Below are 22,461 nucleotides of genomic sequence, written 5' to 3' on the forward strand. Positions count from 1 at the left end.
TTTATCTTTGATATTCTCACAATTCCTATTCCAAAAAACCAAAAACTGCCAAAAACCTGATGGACATCTCTAACCTAAACTGGAAGGTAAAGAAACTAGCCATGTGTCTCACATGAAGAAGCTCAAGATCCTACCTACAAATTTTATCTCCAAGCATGACCTTCCAGGTTAGCCACACTAGGAAAGGTCTTGAGCCACACATGTGATTTTTGCCTGGTTTTGGTTTGGTGGTGGTTTTTTTTTTTTCCCCTGAATTAATCACTGTGCTCGTAAGAGCTGTTTAATGAGATATGAGTATCACTTAAAAAGAAAAGACTAGACAGGCAGAACACCATAACAACACTTGCTACCCTAGTATATTTTTGGTTGACACTGAGCACCAATTTTAGCATTTAAAATAGTTTTCTTTTTGTTGCACAGTAACACTTTCAAAGTCCTATCATATGCATAAAAATACACTAAGGAAAAAATTATTTTCAAGAGCAGTGAATTGCCTGTTCAAGTTCCTGGAATATCTACTCTGAAACATTAGCAAGATATTTTAAACTTCACTCTTGTTATGACTGAATGCTCCAGCAAAACACCTGATTAGTGATTATGCTACAGGATAAAAAAAAAGTTCCAAGTAGGCCAAGAATAGTAAAAGTAATAACATTAATATAGCTCTCCAATAACAGTAATGAAACACTACTACAAAATAAGATATGTATTTTTGGATGTGATGGATCAACAGGAGTGTTGTATTTAAGAGACAGGAAATCATTATTCCACTCAGCCTATTAAGACTTCAATATATCTAAACGTACAAAAAGAGTGTTCTGGATAATAGACTTTGGAGTCTTCAGTGTTTATTTAATTTTTTAAGATGATTAAAAATTATTTTGAGCATCACCACAAAAGCAAAATTGAATTTTGTATCTCTTGACAGTCAAACAAACTTGTACCTTAAAATTGTTACTAGTTCAAGCTGTGATTTATTTTAACACCAAAGTGCCAGGTAAAGCTGCACAGATACCACTACTGTCAGCTACAAGCAAAAAGCTGCACCTGGCCTTCCCTCCCTTTTTCACGTTATCAGTCACCATAAGGCCTCATGAGGTCCTAGTCCTATAAGCGATGCCTGGATAACTGGGAATGCCAGAAGCGTTAACATGAATTTAGTTCACAGCTATCTTCACGTAATCTTTTTAATTGCAAATAATAAATCATCTTATTTTTAAATTAATAAATGCCCATATCTTTCTTCTCACACAGCTTTCAATGCATTGAGAGGAAGAACCAGTGCTGCTGAAATTAAAAACCAGGACAACTTTCCTCTTGAGAATATTCTGATTTAAAGGGAAGAAAATGGCAAGAACCTGCAAGTTACCAAAAAAGTAGATGAGAAAAGATGTTTAAAATTTCACTGTAGATAGGCTGCTATAGAAATTAATATTTTTAGAGTGTAGCCTAGTAAGTCTTCAAATATAACTTGGTTGGTTTTGAAGGGGCCAAATTTCATAAGTAGATACACCTATTAGAAACATCAGAGAAAGTTCTTAAAATAAATATTGTTTTACACTAGCTTTTCCAAATTATGTTTGAACAGCTGATTTAATCAAACCCAATCAAATCTGAGATTAGAGATACTATTTAATTTGAAAAGGCACTCAGTATTACATTAATATGAAAACCACGTGCAGTTGTACCAGTCAGAATCGGAAGTCACACTGACTAACACTTCTGAAAAGTCAAATCATCAAATGTAGTTCACCGTTCTTCTGTAGCCAGTCCCAAATGTCAAGAGATATAAAAGCTGTTATAAATTGGCAAAATTTCAAAATAGACAAAACATCATTTAAGGCAATTCATGGAATCAATCACTATGTAATTTCTACCATCCGTAAATCTGGTAGAAACGTATTTGGCATTCCAGCTAAAACAGCAACTCTGAAATTTTAAGATTCTCAAGATTTAAGTCCTTGAAGCTTCTTAATGGAACAAGAGAAAAAACGGCCAAAAAAAAATTCAAGCAAGACAGTAAAAGATCATGCATTCCTTCCCTACGTTCTCCGTTTTTGTTCCATGTCAAAATATTTTTTCATCTTCTACATAACCCCAAGCTCTCCTTTTCTTCACCAGCCTTCCTGTAAGTCTCCTGCCTAGTACCTTCTCCAAGCGTGCTCCTTTCCCCGTCTCTGGTACGTACTACCACATCTCAGCCTCGTTCTTCACCCTGCAGCAACCAGGCAGCCCAGCCCCTGCAGCGGGCTGGGGCTAAGCAGGGTTAAACATACTGCATGCAGCAGCTTCTCTGGCCAAAACTACGGAAGTCCCTGGGAAACAAAGCACTGCCACTCCCGGCAAAGTTCTAGTTAGCTCTGGTGTGGGGCATGCCCGCTCTGGGGCTGACTTTCTTGGGACTTCTTAAGTTAACAGAACAAAATAAACAGCCACTGAACGTGCACACAATGTAACTTTGCAATGCCTACAGTTTAGCTAAATTCAGTTCCAGAATCTTGATAAAAGAATGTTTAAAACATGGGAAAAGGGGATGTATTTTGTCCTTGCTTCATTCTTGGAAACTCATGCCAGAACAGGCATTCAGCATGAAAAATGTCAGCCATTGGTTAAATTTCAGCAAGATAAGGAATTGGATGTCTGGCAATGGAAAACCTTGACCAACCATTCAATGTGGTACTACTGAGCTTCCAAAAGGTATGGCCTCTGCACATGAAATTCAGTCCTCACCATAACATGTCTCATTCTATTACGGGTAAGGAAGAGCTAGTAGTAAAACAGTCAAATTCTTATATTTTGTATTTTTAAAGTAGATTTTTGAAATTCTACTAATTACATAGCAAAACCTATAGTTTACTGAAGTCATTAATTTGTAAGCAATATGAAGCTTTTGAGAAAAAGTCCTTTTCTGTCATAAAGGTGAAACCTATTCAATGAATTCAGGTAAAATCTTAAGTCTTCATTCATCTTAATGATACACCGACAACTTATACGATGCTTCATTAGACAAAGAAATCAGCTGAAACAACTCTGTGGGAATAAGCATGGCACTTTGTGAATAGTTATTACTATACTTAATGAGAGATATTTTCTATTCAACAGAAGTTTAACAGTGAAACAAAACAAGAGCTTTAGGGGAGCTGGGAGCACTTAAAAGAGCACAAAAGGAAAGTCTGCCCAGGAAAAGCACTACTGTGCCTCAAACAAACCACTTTTTATAGTCCCTCATCTGCCTCTGCAGCACACTGCTTTGAAAGCACTTTACAAAGACAGATTCAAAGTCCCATTTTCTGATTAACGTACTCTTCACAAAGGATGCACTTCTCTTAAAGAGGGCAGCCAACTATCAAAGATAAAACCAAACACAATTTAAAGGCATCAATTAGTCTTGAAAAACAAGTGCTATAACATTATCAAAAGCCAGAACGTACCTGGGAAGTGATGTCAGAACCAGCTGCAGCTATGAGATGTATTTTTCCATTTAGGATCTAAAGCCATCAAGGTTACATATATTTGAAAAGGCAGTTGATGGCTTAAAACGCTGCACTGGGAGCCAAAGGAACATCATGCACACCACCATGCTCCCCAAAACCATCACGGAACAACAATGCAAATGGCAACTCTGATGGTTAAGACAGCATTCCTCAAAGTAGAGTAAGACAGCTCATCCACTTGGGTACCTGACTTAGTGTATGTATATATGAAATAATCATTCATGAAATAATGAAAAAGGTTGAAAAACACCATCATATTAGACTTATAAAATAGAACAAAAAAGAAAAACGTTATATAAATTCAAACCTGACTACTGTAAATAATGTATTAAAAAAAAAATCTTAAGTCTAAGAACTCCTGTTCTGAAAAAATGGAAGTAAAATACTGGACTTAATGATAATTATGACTGTACCTTGTAAAGAAGCGTGAACAGCACAATGTGCAGGGTTTTACAGTGTAAAAGCTTTATGAGACCTTTGTAACTTGGATGTAGTGGTGTTCTTTTCTTGTACGGAGGCCATGGGTTCCCAGGGAATTTACCACTTTGCTTTAAACTGTTGAAACAAATGAGACACGTTAAACACTGCAATAATGTAGACAACTGCCACTGTAGGATAACTATCCTGCATTCTTTTTGTTTAGAACGACTTTAGAATCGATGAGCATTTCTAAGCCATTTCATTTATTTAAGCAGCATTCCAAAAATTGGAATGTATACACAAACTGAATCCAGTCGTGTTTTTCTGTGGATTACCATTGATTTAAATGACCTTTATTTATAAAGTTAAGTGCATTTTTAATTACTGCTATAAATTTAAACTATGAATTTAAGAATTCCATTCTCATTCTAAGAGATGCATAGAAAAGATGGAAGATTTTTCACTTCACCCAAATCCATATATTAGTCAGACATCCAACACAGAAATCTCAGTTCTGTAGGAATGGATTACAGGCAACAGTAGGAAACGCTAGACATAAGTAGCTATAGTTAACAGTACCAGCGCTATCATATCTATGAACTTAAAAATTAAATGTTAAGTTCAATGTGGACCCACATTTCTAATAACAAGCTGGAATCCAGTACAGTAGACAATGCAATTATTTAACAGAATACTATCTTGCTCAAAATCACTTACGGTATACGTTTGTGATGACCCTTTGACTTAATGGAATGAGCACAGGGGCAGAGGATTATTTCACTAAGTTTATTATAAGGGGGTTTTAAACTTGGTTTTTACTCCCAAGGTGTGAAATAAAAGATAACCAAATTACATTAGCTGAAATAAGAATCTGTAAGGGTAAAAAGCTGTAAGGGATGGAATGTGAAGGGACAGAATTAAGACCAAATCATCTTGCTTCTTAGAACCTAAAAGGGTGCCACAAGTGTTTTTTCCTGTATTTAAATCAGAATTTAATTCACCTATGGTTTCTGTCATGGGTGAATACACAGAAAAAAATCTCACGTTGTCTTCAATATAATTTCAAAGCACAGAACACTGTAATACTGTGCTTCATGTACCTAAATGTAAAATAAATGAAAAATAGAGAAGGCTGCTTTCTTTAAGTTATTTGTAACTGATTTTTAAACATTAACTTTTGGTTAAGTATTTTATCTGTGATGACATTCACTACTTTGTCTGTGGCACTTCAAATGTATTTTTAAACATTTATGGAAGAGTCACAGACTAACCTAACCAAAACCCTGATACTGCCTGTAACTTTAGAAACTATTTACTCAAGGACAAATCTGGGGCCTGAAAACATTGATAACATGATGAGCATTACCAGGCAGCGAAAAGAAAAAAAATTGTTTTGTGCAATGAGTAACAATAAGATGTTACATTTCTAAAAATGATCGAACTTACAATGCTGTATATCTGTCCATTGCAGACTGCACATCTCTACGGTAAACCGTTCGAAGTATTACCATGACAGGGTCAAACTCCTTATCCCAAACTTCAGCTGTCATTTAAAAGAAGTCACATGTTAAAATTCTCTTTACAGACCTTACAACTTATTCTAGATTCTCTTCTTAACTAGTTTTAATTATGTAATTTTCTATTATATAATATTTTTTTGCAGCGAAGTACAGTAATTTTTCCTAATTTCACCAAAAATATTTTTCTTAGTTCCAAAACAAAAAATTAGCAACCTATTAAGGCAATAGATCTTTTCTATTAACAAGCTTTATTTCAGTATCTTCTAGCTTTCTTTTCTGTTACGTAATAATTTACAATGTGGGATAAAAGATTAAAAGAAAAATCACATATTCTGATAAAATAACAGTTGAAACACATGCTGAGGGAAGTTAACAAAACAAACACAACTCCAAATTAATTTTAAAATCTAAGTAAATGTATTTATCCAATTGTAAGTATATGAAGGCAGCCCCAAAAACACCTTTTCTGTACGCATCTTGTTTTGCTCTTTTTAATTTCCAAGCACATGTAAGAAAAGGTTTTAATTATTTTTCACTTGGTACTTGATAAGCACAAACCCTCTTGAAAATAGGAAGTAAACCCTGCAGAGCACTTAGAAGGTAGGTGATATTTAACTACTAAGTGCAGTGAGCCAAATGACTACACCACCACAATTTTTTGTTCAGTCTCGAAAATGACCAAGTTTCTTATGAAATAACATTTATGATTAATCCTTTACAAACATGCCTTTGTTTTATAACTAATATCTATGCATTATTTTGGCATCAAAATCTTAGTTATCTCTGTTTAATTTAGTAGCTCTAACGTAACATCCAGAGTGGCTTTTCAGAGCAATCACTAACAGAAAAATCTAAACAGACTGTAAACAGATATCCCATTTAACTGCTATTTTTTTTTTCTATTTACAAGTTATTAAAAAACAAAACTAAGTTTCCAACCTAAAGCCAAATGAAGCTGTTCATTCTATTAATTGTTTGGAAGTGCTTAGCTCCCATAACACAGCAACATGAAGGCAAGATTCAATGATGCCATCAAAGGAAGAAGAAAACCAACGGATACAGAATTTTAGCTCCACCAGCAGGCGTAACACAACGCAAGTGCTTACAACATTCTTTAAAGTTTTCACAGGCAAAAGTAGGCAGCTTTATCACGCTTTTGAGATTAATTTCCCCCAGACGGGAAGACAAGTGGCCTATACTCCTATTAACCCCTGCTAATGTTAACAGTTCTACAGATACGCTCATACACTGCTGAGAGAGAACACTCGGCATAGTTTCTACTATGTATGAAAGATGATCAAACTTAGCTTCCCAAAAATCCATTTTTTCTGGACAGAGTTTACTACTGCAGTCTGAAACACAGACCAAGCTTGTTTGGGCTGCTAATGCACAATAAGGAAAAAGGACTAAGTGAGGGAGCCATATGGGAAAAATTAGAAATGCACACACAGCTCATCTTCAGCACACAGATCCACAGAGAACAGGAAGAACGGTGTCCTTTTCTTGGAAGTTGGTTTGTTGTTTTTAGTTTTTTTTTTTTTAACCAATGGTTAATGGAAGCAAAATCTGGGGCTTCTGCAATCAAAGTAGATTCCCGCCCCCCCCCCCCCCCCCCCCAAATTCAGGGAAACAAGGGATTAGGGGGAATGGATCTCAACATGACCTGCTTAAACTGTGACAGGCCACAAACTACAATTCTTAAAAGCAACTGGAATATCACCATTCTTTTTGAGAACCTATCTAGTCTTATAAAGATTATAAACACTTAAAAGGCTATAGTACACAAGAAAACCATGCTGGCTTTAATTCCTGCAGAAGCTCTTTCAATTTTTTATTACTTTAAGAAAAAGGGATTCTGCACAGTGTTACAAATTAATTCAGTATTCGCTGCTATAGGTGAGATACTTAAAGTTTTTTTAAGAGAAACAATCTATTCCAGAGGTAAACTATGTTAAAAAAAAAAAAAAAACTAACATAAAAAAAACCCCAAAACACTATAATCTAGCGTCAGATTCCCTAAATATAGTGTTATAATCAAAAATACCATCTTTTTTTTTCCTTCACACTGTGTTATTAAAAACACCAGCATGTCACAAGCTCCAGAAACTAGACATGACATAAGGAAATGCAGTTTACAGAACAGTAAAATAAAGTTATTTTAAATACATAGGTGTTAAGCTGCCTAATTACACATTGAGGAGCCAGAACGAATCAATTCCCAAAACTTTGGTTTCACAAAATTACTTCACTGACTCTTCATTTGTATAAAAGTAAGAGCTTCACTGACTCATCAATCTCCCAGTCCAAAAACTGGCAAACAAGTTAGTAAAGTATTAGTTCCTACATTAACAACAACAACAAAACCCACAGAAGAACACAGCCTACAAACCAAATGGTTTCAAAATTGTCAGGCCCCAACCCTGCCAGTTCTTAAGTGAGGTACCATGGGGAGGAAGGAGTTAATCCCTCTTCAGCTTTGCCATGAGCTGAAGCACAACCAGAGCCCACCCAGCATTTCGGATTCTTACAGGCTTATCTGCTCTGTGACACCAAACAGTAATGGAACACCGAGTTCTTACATTCTTCCTCTCCTTTCATATACCAACACTATGTTGAGTGCAATTTAGGTGACAAGCTGGTCAGGGGAAGAAACTGGTCATTTTTGCACTGCATGCATTATAGAATTATAGAACAATATTCTAGAACCAGTCTAGTCTGAATTTTGTTCTAGACCCTCACTAGGACTGAGAAACATGTTACAAGCTACTAAGATAGTTAAGCAATATAAAAGAAAAAATTATGTATCGTGATATCTTTAATTATCAAAACGTGGAGAAGTTCAAAGACAAAAATCTTTGCAACTGACACCTCACTAGTGCAAACAGTTCTAACCTCTACTGAACATACAGCAGATTTTTTTCAAAATCACATGAATGATTAAGTATGCAGACCAGTGAAATACAAATAACAATTTTTTGGCTCTCCGTTTTTCCCTTGCTTTCTAAGGATACATGATTAATACAAGAACCTCATTTTCACTCTAGATCAAAATGAATTTATTAAAAACTATTAACAGTTTCTAGCAATGCTCTTAAATATAACCAATAAACAATAATGAGACAGTCAAATGAGTTTTGGGGGGGGGTTGTGGGCTTTCTTTTGGGGGTGGTGGGGGCTTTATTGTTGTTTGGTGGGTTGGTTTTTATTGTTTTGTTTTCTTGTTTTTGTTTTTTTAAATAAAGAAAAAAAAAAACCCTCTCTGCTTAAACATCTTATCACTGAGTACGTTATAAGAGGACGCTGATTACCGTACCTTTAGGTGTATACATTCCTTGTTGCATGGAACCTCCAGGTTCAAAAACAGGAGCTTTAAAATCAGCAACTGCTGACAAGACTGATTCAAAGCTTAAGCTTCCTGGAATAATACCACTTTTAGGATTGGGGTTTTCTGGAATGTAATGTTTGTGTTAAGGAAAGCAAAGTTAACTTAGTTGCAGGACGCAGCATTTTACTCCCCTCTTGACATCTTCAGTCACTCATTCAGAGGCTACACTTTGGCAGTGCTCTGTGTTTACCACAAGAGGTCTGTATGCTCCAGCTGCTATGGAACAATAACTAGAACTGAAGTGAATTAAAGCTTCCTAGCTAGGACATTAAAGTTTTTAAAGCAAGCCAATCGCTACATCCTTGGCTCAAGAGGTAAGTATTAAATGAGAAATAAAAACTACTAGCTGTAGTGTATATAAAGTTTTTGTAACTGCCTTTATTTACTAACACTTTGGCTCTCTTCATAGCAAGAATATTTTGCATTTACAGCTAAGTGCAGAAAAAGCAAGTAAATAGCTTGGGATCCATAAACACAGCAAGTAATACTCCATCTTGGATTGGCTATTTCTCATTTTTCATAGCGATACTTAATTGACCTACTGACATTACCCCAAATCACAAGTAACAAATACAAATAAGGACACTTCTGCTTAAGGATGAGTGATTGCCTGTATAAATGATTCACTTATTTTACATAGTTAAGTGATTCACTTAAGTGAATTAATTTAAGTGATTCACTTATTTTACATACTTAAGTGATTGAGTTACTAGGTCATATCGTAATAATTAATACTTCTTATTACATATTTGTAACTTTCAATCTCCTCCTTTCCCATTTTTATGAATTTTTTGCTCAATGCTTATCCTTGGATTGCAAGCTCTTTTGGGCAATCACCACAAGCTATTTAATTTGCCTACACAGCTTAATACACTGATAGCATATTTGTATTCAGCTGTTTGGGGACACGAGCCGTATCACTGCACAGAAAGACTTCCTAGAGTTTGCTGTTCTTCAGGTGAGACACCTCCCCCCATGACACATGCATTTCACTCTAATTTCAAAGCAGCATTCAGAATTGCTATTATTTGCATTTTTAGCTATTGACAGCAAAAGCCAATATAGTGTGAAGTGGCTTCTTTTTATACTGGTATAAAATTAGCAATAATCAAAGGCTCAAATCCAGATGAAGGTGACGCTTGGCTAAACTTTCTATAATGTCACTGGAAAACAGACTTTTCACCTCACACCTAAAAGACTTCTGTAATGTTAAAAAAATAATAAAACGACCAGTTAAGCATTTTGTATCAAAACTAATTTAAAACTTTTACAAAGTATTGCATATTTTGTAAGAAAAACCAAAGCTGGAGCAAATGCCTTTGCTGATAAGTATATGCAAACACACCTTTACACAATTTGTTATAATTACGTAAGCTGAAAGCACATTGTTCAAGCTCCAAAATCCCACTACTATCCAGGTACCACCTGTCATTCTCATTCATGCACATTAGTTAATATATTCTAAGGATATGAGATCTAATAACGAACTGTGCGTCCTGTCATTCATACAGAGTTGGGCTACCATCTCTGCTCTGAGGATCTCATCATCCGTCATTCCTAGAACAATAAAATTTAAAAAGCCGTTAAAATAGCATGATTTTAAAACACACATTCAGCATACATTTGTCATTAAACACAAGTTAAACTTGATACAAACATTAAGTAGTGATACAGTGCTATAAATATACAGCAAAAGAAAAGGCGGGGGGGGCAAATGTTATGAGACACACAACCTCAGAAAAGACAGGTACAAACTAAAACTGCTGTCTTTCTGAAAAAGATACAGAATCTTCATGTGACCACATACACAAATCAGCTACTTCCATTAAAGCCATTTTTCTCCATTTCTACGTATTTTGTCTATTTCTAATTCATAAGGGATTAAAATTCAGTAACTGGCAAAAATGAAACCAAGTGTTGAATGCTTTAAATTACTATATGGCTAATCAGCTTTATGGTAGCTACTCAATGTTGAATATAAACGAACAGGCATTTTACTTACATACAAGTATTCCTAAAACAGTGATTCTTACCTAAATGTAAACGAAGACTTAACAGAAGGACCAAAAAAGTTAAGGCTCCTTCCAGCATAGACCTTTCATGCTCTGAATCAAGAACTGTATTTTGATGCTGTGATGCCATCGTTAACAGATCTACCACCTTAAACCTACACAGCAAAGAGTAAAGTCAAACATCATTCTCCAACATTAAAACACCAATGTGAAATGTACTGATAAACTCAGGATACCATTCACAACAACCCAAAACGAATATAAAATAAAATGCATACAATGCAATAATATGCAAACACACATGAAAACCCTCTAATTTTTAAATTTGGATTTTTATTTAACTACCTATTGAATGTGCTATAGTGATATTTACTCCACATAAAAACACTTTACATTTATGAACATAGAAAAACTAACGCCATTTCATCCGTTTTCAAACCCTGATTTTATTCTATCCAGAAAAGCAGACAACCTTTCTGTGCCTCTTACTATTGCAGCTCTATTTATCTACTTTTTCAGGCTAGTATATCCTGCAAGCTTGCACATGAACATATGCAAAACTTAAAAAAACCTTCAGATGCTCAGAAAACAAATGTCTGAAGGTTCACTACTGCACTGTAAATCAAAAGCCAATCCTGTATCAAATCAAGGATATACCTTGAGATACCTCTCTCGGTAGAGCCCTTAGGTAAGTGCTAGTTTTGGCTAGGCAGAGTTGTACCACCGAAGATGCATATCAGATACGCACCGTTTCTCTCACATGGTATAAATTAGTCAACAGCTAGCACAATATTGAATAAGAGCATTCATCTTTTAATCCTACCTTTCAAAAACAGATGAAATAAAATAATCTGGGTCCAGCCTGGAGGCACAGACCTGTGGAAAGAGAATAAATACATTTTATTGAGTAGTTTGTTTGTTTGTTTGTAAACAAACAGTGGCTTAGCTTCTCAGAAAACATAACTTACTTGTAGCAGATAGATGTCAGGATCAATCATTGAATTGCAGAAATGAGATTGCACGTAAGTCATAGCCTGTCCTTTAATTTGCAGTCCATTTCTAACCCACATGTTGCTGTGAATTTCAGAAAGACTTGCCTGTTCAGGTAAAATAAATAAAAATTTACAAACATTTCAGGGATATTCAGCTATTCAGTTCCACATTAGCAGATCATCAATATATTATCACACATACATAACACACTACACCTTTATATAAAAGTATACTTTTTTTAATACTAATTTACTTCTCCTGGGGAGTGAGGGATGAAAAGAAACCACTGCAAGTTTATGAAGCAGATACCATACTTTCCATATGACAGCATATTTCAGACAATGAAAGTGACCAAAGCCAATGAAGTGATTATTTATGCACTTACTTATGAAAATCTTGAAAAGCACTCCAAAGATGAAGGCATCATGGTTAAAACGAAGTTAGATATAAAAGCGGTGATTGCAAATACTGCTGACTACCACTTACATACAAATACATACACATTTGTAAATAAAAAAAATGTTGCAGGGTGCATTCATTCTTGAGCTCATTCTGCATTTAAAATATGAAGTTTTCAGGTTCAGGTTTCTTCTCAACTTGCACTCCACTGGCAGCTATTCTATGGACTTGCAATTCCATGTTTTCAAAGGGCTGGTTCCTCCTACCCCTTTGAAAGTGCTATAGTGAATATTATTATCATACTTCTCAGAGTATGATAACTAATGCCACGTATATAATTTTGGAAATAGGAACATAAAAAAGAGTTTATCCTAACTACTCGGTATATTCTAGTTATTATTGGCACATATTGCTTATTTTGATATTCCACAATTAAGACATAGTCCCCCTTGTTACATAATTCTAAATATATTTATATGACTGGGGTTAAAAGAATCAGACAGCAACTTTTTTTGTTGTTGTATATCTCTACATCTGCATCAAAGTGAGAAGTCTGCCCCTACCTGAATTTGAAGTGGGTGAATCATAAGTTTCATCAGCATCTCCTGATCTGGCAAGATAGTATCCAGATCTAGTTCTTGACATTTGACAGCCTAGAAACAAAAGCAAGCACACGCTGTACTGAAGAATCACACTCAACAGGGAATTTCCATCTTCTATGTAACTAAAACATGTGCTTACCTTACTTAAAAACATGGCAAAGTAACGGTGCAGAGGCAAATGAAAAGTAACTTGGTTAGGAGCAGGCTGAAAGTAAAATAAAGATATTTTAATATCACATATTAAAAAACCAAACCTACAAATGCCTTTGTCACAACCACCAAGAACAGTATCTTGCATGTCTTCATTTGATGGACTTACTTTCCACTAACCTAGTATTACTTCATTCCCCTGCACTTTCCAATGATTCAGAAATTTCCCTTATTCAGACTGCCATAGTTAATCTCTTACTAAGCCCCCAGTAGTTAATGACACTCTGAACTGATTGAAAGTATTCCTTGCTAAGGTGGCAAAGCTGCGCCCCACTACCGTGTCAGAAGAGGACTTCTGTTTTGCCATTGCTTCAGCTCTTCATTCAGCAGAACAGTAGTACATCAATGGCGCTGCTTTTAGACTCACCCAGCTTAAGCTTGCACTAGCAAATCTAAATCATCAAGACTCTACAAATAAAGGATTCTAGGACATAACATTGCAACTATTAACTACAAACTCTAATTTCAGCAAGGCAATCCTTTTTCAGTCAGTACCCAGAATGATGATTTAATTCGGGGCGGGGGGGGGGGGGGGGCGGGAGAGTGCATCACCTTTGAAGTTTAATTGGATTTTCACAGTACTTTGCTTAAATTCACTAAGGATATTTACCTCATCTACAAAGTTGATAGCATCAAACCAGTCCTGAAGCGCTTCAAGGCAGTATCTGACAACATTTCGTGTGTATTCCTGTGTTTCCTGCAGTAAGAGAAACTAGTGTACTACACGACCCAAAAACAGTTTTAAGTGTCACATTTTCCTACTACGAATAAATACAATTATTTCAAGAATATTTTTACAGTACACAATTTATGCCCTCATCATATGGAAATTAATAAGTATTAAGATGGTTTCATTGTTACTCTAAAAGATTATGATTTCAATGGTGAGAATTAAGGCACCTTCAGAATGGTCAGCTGGTCCTCGTGCCTACTGTTGTTTAAATTTTTGGTAAAAATAAATGGATAAATTAGAGACATAAGCATAAAGAAAAGTCTTTCCATGCAATCAAAAGGAATGGCTAATGCCCTGTAAGTTTTATCTACTGAAAAGTCCTTAGAGTTTGCTAACAAAATGCAATGATAACACAGTACTGCATAGATTTTAACAATAAGCAAACCTTGCTATGATTGCATGATATAACTTTGTAACAATGCCCTAAAACTACAACATATTTCAGATTAAATCATGTATTTCAAGACTAGAGCTGTACATCGCCCTCCAGGAGCAAAGCAGTGGTGTGCAAGAAGGGAAGGAGGGAGGGGAGCCAAACCAAATTGCTCTGTGATCAGCAGAACTTACAAAGCCTCATTTCTTACGGACTTTTCCTTTAACCTTCCCCCTTGCCCCTAAACACAGACTCCAGACCTGCCCTCAGACTCTTAAGATATCTATGAAACACTTCTCATGCAAAAGCCAGCAGTGCTTTGGCCAGCCAGAAGCCGTGCAAGTGCCGACTGGCTCGCTCCGGCACCTTTCTCACCAGGAAATACAACAGCCACACTCCCATCCTGCTGCTCCCCCCTCTGCGGCGGCCAGGCTCCGCCAGCTTTCCCTCTCCCACAGGGCATGAGCTGGAATCTCTTCCCACCCACCAGGTCTCATTAAACAAGTACAACAATTAAGCTACGAGATCTCTAAAACTCTTTCAGATTTATTGAGAATGACCAGAGGGCTCCAACATGGGGGTGAAAACATGACCGACATGGCCACAGGCGGAGCAAGGAATCATACAGGCCTTAAACAAAAGGTAGACGTTCCCATCCCTAAGCTAAAAAGAAAGGAATACTTCAAAAAGCCAGAAGTCGTAATTCAGTTTTCAAAAGATAATTTAGACTCATAAATTGATATATTCGTAATGTATTAGTATAACTTACATCATGGTAAGGCTTTTGCAACTGCCTGATTTAAACTGTTTTAAAATTGCATGGTATGCTTACGCACATTTTTTCAGTGCACAGTTCAATTCAGGTATTATTGTCTCATAGACACTATTACATCTCTTAATAAGCTAATTTCAAAGGTATTTATTTAATAAAAAATAACCAATAAAAAGTTTTTTTCACGTTAAGTATTCCTATAATCTGATGGATTCCATTTTTGCTATAACTTAATATAATTTACAGTCTACCAAATAGTAAAAACTCCTTGCTCTAGTTAGCAGACCATGAGATGTCAGAACCTAACAGGGTTTCACCTCAGGTTGTTAGTAAAACATCACAAAATCATAAATTACTCCATCCCCCATCATAATAAAGTGTCTATTTGCAGACACAATCAACATTACAATCACATTAGGGACGACTGAGGTATCTCCTTTCCCACTGAACAAAGGCAGAATGACTCAGACAGTTACCAAGTTCTTCATCAGATTAGAAGTTATTCCATATGTACAGTCATATGGAATGACTGTACACATCCTGAACTTGTAGTCCCAGTTCTGGAGACAATAAATTAGGTACAAGCATGGATTCTATACTCACTACACGCAGAGCTGATCGCAGTTTTATGTATTTGGTAGACAAAGACAGCAAAACCCAAGTCTTTTCAAACATAAAACAGACAGACCTTTCAGATTTGAGAACTCTAGAATAAATCATAAATAAACCCAAGAATAACAACAGAGAAATGTTAGTCTTACCCTAACTTTGCAGTGTGACAGAAGACCCCACATTGGTTGGGCACAGGCTTCCAGCTCAGCAGCAAAGGCAGCATAGTATGTCTGCGATTCAAACTCCACATGCTCATTTAATTCTCGTTTATTTAAATTCATACCTTCAAAGATTTAAGCAGAGTTACACAGCCAAATATTTAACTAGGTCTAAGTGGAATGCAGTATTTTTAGTGTTACGCATTTGCACACCTATTAAGACAAAAACCCCACAAAGTGTAACAATCTTAACTAGCAGCAGAATAATAGATAAAATATGAGCACAAACATCAAGGTTTGAACAGAATTAGACCAAAAAAGAACAATAGCTCTAGACTGGCAAGTAACTGTAGCCTTTGCTGTTCAGGTGACATTAATATGGACAGCAGCCCTTCTACTTTGAACCTCATTTAGTCAATGGGAACATTTGGGTGGAAAATATCTGGTCCTCTTTCTAGGCAGAACATTTTTCAGTATTGAAAAGTTCATTATTTTTAAGTATTTTTTTAAATAATAAAAAAGTTTTTTTCACAGCAACACTTGGAAAAAGATACAGATTTATCAGATTAGCTTACCCGATATTTAAATTTAGAACTTTACCAGTAAAACACTTCTAGCACAAGTTATGATTTGTACTTCAAGTTCAACCTGAGAATTCTGGCACCATGAATCTCAGTCAAGTGTGATGCAATTGCTCTTTAACTAGTCCACACAAGACAAAGATCCATTAGATCATTTTCAAATCTACCTGTTTTCTAGAATATACTGTTCCCTTCCAGGAATGCAGACTTATGAGAATACTAATGAATTAAATATTCACATACAGCAGCGTAAGGACTTTGCTACTGCGAACATTAAGCTGTCTTAACATCCTTGTATTAGTACTGATTATAAAAGTCACATACCTTGAAAGAATGATACAAAATTCATCCACGTTACCAAAAGACCATGATCTTCCAAAAATTTCTTTGCCACACTTTGGTGTGAAAGTATGTTTATAAAATCACTAACCAGGGGCCAGTAAGTATTATTCTTCAGTAGTGCTTCCCCACAATTCACCACAACATGTAAACTATTTTCTTCATCTAGATTTAAAAAAGCAAAAAGAAAAAAAAAAACTTTTTTTTTCCTTCTTGTTGTAACTTTTAAATAAAGTTACAAGATAATGCAAAAATACAAATTAGGATTTACTGTAATGTTGTAATCACACACACAGAGAAAACTGCAGAAAAGAAGAAGGGTTGTTTTGTGGTACCTGAGGCTGTTTTCTCATCATGGAGTCACCAATATAGATCCCACTCTAGGAGGAGACACACATACTTTGAACAATATTGCAGCCTTTGAAAAGCAGCGCATTAGTAAAACCATCACAGCTATGCCTTTTTTGAATAATCTCAAGAAGTATAAAAATACCAAACAATACAATTCCTATTATAAACATCTGAAACCTATTTTGAATTTGACACACTTCCAGCGAGCAAGCTACCTTACAGGATGCAAATGGGAATCTGGTGATCAAAACCTACGCTGGCATGTTGACTCTGAGAAGGACAGCAGAGAAAAGCATTTCCACTCTGAATCTGGGACAGAGAGAGGGTTTCTACAGCCTTCCTGAGACTAGGGCAGGAGAAAGTTCCCAAAAGAAGGGGCAAAGAAATTGGGGGGGTGGGGCAGGTAGAAGTCTCCTCCCGGAATCACAGAAGTACACCCTCTATGGCTGTCAAATAAATCTCTTTTCATAAGAGGGACCCCTGGAAAGACCAGAAGGGAAACAGGATTGGTCCTGGATTCATGATCCAAGGCAACTAACTTCCAGCACCCATCTGTCAGTTGCTACTCTATTTCAAGCAAACAGAAGAAAGAAAATCTTGCATCTGATGATCAGCCTTGGGGATGGCTCTTGTCCAGTTCAAATGCACTGAAAGACCCTTGTAGTTACCCTTTAGACAACGAAAGGGTCATAAGCAGTACAGCACAGCCACAGCTAAAAAGACACTGTTATTAAGAGACTCCAGTCTCCGGCTGATGAGGCACATCTGTATCTGGAGTGGTTCCCTTTGGTATGTACACAAGCTTTTTTCCTCCCCTTTGTTGTAACTACTGAAGAAAATACTTTTTTTTTTTTACTCTGAGGTTGTTTATTTTGTTGGTTTATTGGTATGAGGGAAAAAAAAATTACTCTCTTGCCTGTTGTGTCAACGGCTTTTCTAACTTGAAGTCATACAGTATTTTGATTTTGACAAGTTTTCCTTCCCAAGAACACAGCATGGTCAGAAAAATTAATCAGATTTCATCCTGAAAAATATGCTGCTTGAGTTGCACACAACTATGAACAGATACCTTCTTGTTACCATAAGGTAATATAGAGCTCCATTTCTTAAGACTGACTCCTATCTATTACACTGAAGCACTGGAAGGAACAGGAAGCCAGAAGCACTCTGTGCAGCTTCTCAAACTTCTCTGCCACAGTTGATCAAATACTCTTTAATCTCTCTCTCGTTATCTGGTACATCTGCAAAGAAAGGAAATTAGGTCTTGCTGCTCAGCTGCCTGGTTCCCATGTGCTCACACAGCCTATCCAAGATCAGGATAACATCTCAGTTGGCTCTGCCTGAACCCACTGAAGGGCTTTGCAAGAGCCAACAGTTACATGTTGCTGATTCTCTGCCCCAGTATACATTACACGAATCCAGAGTTACTTCAAATTGCCAGTGGCATTGCCTCTTATTCAGAGTACTCCACAAACCAGGGTTAATGTAAGGTCAGTCAAAGGAAAAGAGGCGGGTATTTTTTTAAAGGATGAACTATTACCAAAACTTTTTCCTCGGGGTATAAATTCTTCTCCCATAAAAAGTTCAGTAGGAGGAAAGTGCTGATAGAGACGAAAAAAGTCTCCGAGAGCACAGGGACATAAATATTCCTAGGGAGCCAGTTTTATCATCTGCACCCATACTTCACCACCTCATCCTTTCACGCCATGTGTGAGAGAGGTAAGCTCAACTAGTAACACTTTCAAAGTTGGTATCAACACAGCTCCTATGTCAACTCTGTTTCAGGAACACAGTTTGTCACTTGGCATCCACACATACTCTTAATGAACTGTGTACTTTTAACAGGTGTCCTTGGTCCAAAAGACAATTAGGATCTGTGAGCAATTCAAACTAAACGTGCCTTAGCAGATACAGTTCCTGCTCCATGTTCTCCTTGCTCCTCTCCAATGCGTTTTCTCCATCTATCCATTGGCTAGATTTGTAAACTTTGTCTCATTCAGATACTAAACGACCTACTTGTTTGCACTAGCTGCACAAACAGAACTCTTCTCAATTTATCTCACCAACACAGACTTCTAGCAGACTTCTCACGATTTCCAGCATCCTAAGAGATACCCTGAACTAAACACAAGATACAAGCCCACAGAACTGCAAAAAAAAAAAAAGGCCAATAAGAATATGGGGGGAGGGGGGGGTGCAGACAGACACCTAATAAAGTATTTTATTAATTTTTTTCTGTCAATTTACAGTATGCCCAACCCCTCATACATAAAGCAGTGAGAAGGAAATGTGAAAACACTGAAAAGCACCAGACAGATTCCATGAAGGAGTCTTAGCTAAGGCAAATCACTGGTGGTGGGGAAAGGAAACAGGTAACTTCATGTCTTGGGATAGCTGCCCCAGGGGTAAGCCTTTTCTCACAAATTATCACAAATATATCTGATGTTATTTAACTTACCAGCTTCAGCTTACGTAATTAATTACCAGGAAGTTTCTTCAGAGAACATCTAATTGCTGTCACAGCCTTTTTCTGTTTGGCTGCAAATTCTGATCCGTTTACAGAACCTTACCACCATGCTAGCAACATCCCATACTGACCAGGAAGTAAAAACAACTCCTTGAAAGCAGTTTTAAATGACATTCTACCAATATGGCATTAGTTCAGCAAAAGTCACTTGATATACAAACTGTTAAAGAGAAAGATTCAACATTTTTCTTTGAATACTGTAAAGCAATCTATGTAGGGCTAGATGACTGAGGATTTCCCATTTCAGTACAGTCATTCTGTATTAGGCTATACATAGAGTGGACTCAGAGCCAAAGGATACTTCAGACAGGAAAAATTACAATTTCATGCAGTTTGATGGTACTTATTTGGCAGCAGCAGCAGTCAGCCTACCTAGAGAGTATTTTCAAATGCAAACTAGGATAAAGAGGGCTGAGAGGTCTGCAGTCTGTTAGGTACATGGAAGTGTGAAAAACAGAAGTCGGCAAGATTCATTGTGCCACCGTTTTCAGATAAGGATAAGTAAAACAAGGAGGGTAGAAATAGCACAGCTGTTTTCACTAGGAAAGTTACACAGTGCACACTAGTTCAAATTCAAATTGCCACTCTCAACCAAAAGCTTGATCACATGATTGTATTTACAAAGTATTAAATCAGTCTCCTCTAATTATATCAAGTTTTATTAAGGCAATCACAGGTGAGAGAAATTAAAACCATCTTATATACTTCAAATAGCTCGTGAAATACTTTGAAAATATTTTTGAAATTAATAAAGGTCTCAATTTGTATATATAATTTCTCATTCAAATGAGCTTCACAAATAGTGTTTATGCACTTCACCCAACAAATGAAGCACCTGCAAGATAATGCTCTGTATTCTAAGCTATATAACATTCCTACAAAAGAAAACCCTACAAACAAAAGGATAAAACATCAGTATCACTCTTAGTAACTATCTTTACATTTCTAGGAAATTTTGAGACTCGGCCTCTACCATATATTGCTAGATCTTGCGCATTTTTGGGAAGAGGCTGGGGGGAGTGGTGGTGGATTGCCTACCAAAAAAAGAGATTAAGTTTCCTTTATAATAAATTTATTATCCATGGAAACAGGCAAACAAACAAATCAACCTACCTTGCAATTCACTTTTAATAAGGCAACTTTCCATCATATATAACAGAACAGTGACCATAATATCCAGCAGCTGACATTCTTCTGTTACTTGGCGTGCTAGTTCTTCATTGCTGAACAACTGAACACTGATATGCACAATTCTATTAGACATTGTGTCCGATTCATGGCTTTTCTTCAGTGTTTTCATAATAAAAGCATAATGCTGAACAAAAGTTTTGGTAAAAGCAATCTGCAAATTATAAAGAAATTTTGATGTTAACAAGCACCATACAAAAATTACAGCTTTCTTTCATTATAAAATATTCCTTTACAGAAGTACAATCAACACATCCTAGGAAACACCAGTTGCCATGACAAACCAAAAATGGTGGTCTAACTATGCCATGTCTAGTTTCTAGAAACAGTCCACATGAAAAGACCTATCTATAGAGGGGGGTAACTTATGCCTCCAATTTTGTTACCTTATACCAAAATCTAATCTTTTCATTCTATACTTTCCATGCTAAAAAAAAAAAAACCAAACCAGAAATGTTGAAACAAGGAATACAAAGTCTCAGCATACCTGTGAAAGCAATAAAGTTCTAATAATTAATTTATCCTAAATTTTTTACATCCTAAAACAAGGACTAACATCCCCAAATGACACACTATGAACAATGAGATTCGTGGTGCCTAATAAAGCTGCCTTAACTTATCACTTGCACTCGTCTACCCATGGAGTAAGGTTTTCATTCATCTCTCAAGGATGACATTTCAACACTGAATTTCATCTGCTATCATAACATTCTATATTTTTTTTAACAAATCTTTAGTGCTTTCTCCTAAATAATTAAAGTCATTAGCAAGCTTTGATATTCTTCACACAACTGTTTGGGTTTTTTTAAACCAGATTGGTATTTAAATGTATCCATACATATACATATAAATCTTAGTACAATTTCTTGTCCCACTCCATTAGCCTCAAATTGCATTGTAAACCAACGTTCTGTACTGCATATACGTGTGCCTATCTGCCAGCTTTGAAATCACTTCTCACTTAGTACTTTAAGTTCTGAATTAACACCATCTGGACTTCCTTGGCTTAATAAGAAGCGATAATACAAGCTGTGTAGTGATGAAAATTTTCAGCTCAAAGTCTAAAATCCCCTGTCTATTCCTTCTGGAAGTATTAATCTTTCATAAGCATAAAATTAGAATTTTTAAGACCACCCTCAGGCAGCTGTAGTTTCACCAGACTGTATACAAATCACTACTTCATTTTACCTGCCTCAGACTCAGTGTTCCCATATTTTTATTATAGCTCTACCATGTTATTCTCATTTAGAAAATATGTCCAAAAAATATCATAATGCCATAACGCTGCTCTTGGGCACAAAGAATTCCAGCAAATATTCTCAAAAATACAGTGGCTCATGCACAAAAAATGGACCAAGGTGGGGATGGGGATGTCACTGCAGGAAGGACTACAACATTGCTTAACTTGCCTTCCTTTAGCTAGTTCACAATGATTGAAATCTGCATAATAATTGAAAGTGTCTTCTACATACAGCACCCAGCACAATTGTAATTGTTTTCAGCTAAAGCCTTTTCGGAACGACCTATTCGCAATACTTGTGCGGAGTTAATACATATCATTCTGGTATTCCGAGGCAACTTCGTCATATAATTTCCTTTAAATTGAAGCTTGATACAACTTTAATCACTGGCAATGACACTTATAACAAACATTAAGACGTTTACACTATTAATATTAAGCCTCAGACACAAATGACACACCTGATCTTTTCAGAAGTTAGTACATTAATGCTGCTAGTAAAAAAAGTATACATTGTTTATATATTACTTCTTCACATTCTATTATGTTTAA

General features: G+C 36.2%; 1 protein-coding gene across 12 annotated transcripts in view; it reads right to left on the reverse strand.

The window, feature by feature from the left end:
- The window catches only part of UBR3 (ubiquitin protein ligase E3 component n-recognin 3), a 118,255-nt gene that overhangs the window by 65,494 nt on the left and 30,300 nt on the right, over window positions 1–22,461 (reverse strand). For all 12 annotated transcript variants that reach the window (XR_015698535.1, XR_015698536.1, XM_087730163.1 and 9 more), the window contains 13 exons: window positions 20,595–20,823; window positions 16,589–16,768; window positions 15,675–15,808; window positions 13,646–13,732; window positions 12,965–13,030; window positions 12,787–12,876; window positions 11,800–11,928; window positions 11,655–11,707; window positions 10,853–10,986; window positions 10,289–10,376; window positions 8,748–8,887; window positions 5,361–5,457; window positions 3,908–4,049 (listed from right to left, as the gene is read on the reverse strand). Coding sequence is in view for 10 of the 12 variants with exons in the window: in XM_087730163.1 (XP_087586289.1) it covers window positions 3,908–4,049; window positions 5,361–5,457; window positions 8,748–8,887; window positions 10,289–10,376; window positions 10,853–10,986; window positions 11,655–11,707; window positions 11,800–11,928; window positions 12,787–12,876; window positions 12,965–13,030; window positions 13,646–13,732; window positions 15,675–15,808; window positions 16,589–16,768; window positions 20,595–20,823 (1,569 nt within the window). In the remaining 2 variants the exon portion in view is untranslated. The remainder of the gene's footprint in view (window positions 1–3,907; window positions 4,050–5,360; window positions 5,458–8,747; window positions 8,888–10,288; window positions 10,377–10,852; window positions 10,987–11,654; window positions 11,708–11,799; window positions 11,929–12,786; window positions 12,877–12,964; window positions 13,031–13,645; window positions 13,733–15,674; window positions 15,809–16,588; window positions 16,769–20,594; window positions 20,824–22,461) is intronic.

Source organism: Nipponia nippon, unplaced genomic scaffold (assembly GCF_047370975.1).
Source record: "Nipponia nippon isolate SJK-2023a ecotype South Korea unplaced genomic scaffold, ASM4737097v1 scaffold_5, whole genome shotgun sequence".
Taxonomy (NCBI): Eukaryota; Metazoa; Chordata; class Aves; order Pelecaniformes; family Threskiornithidae; genus Nipponia; species Nipponia nippon.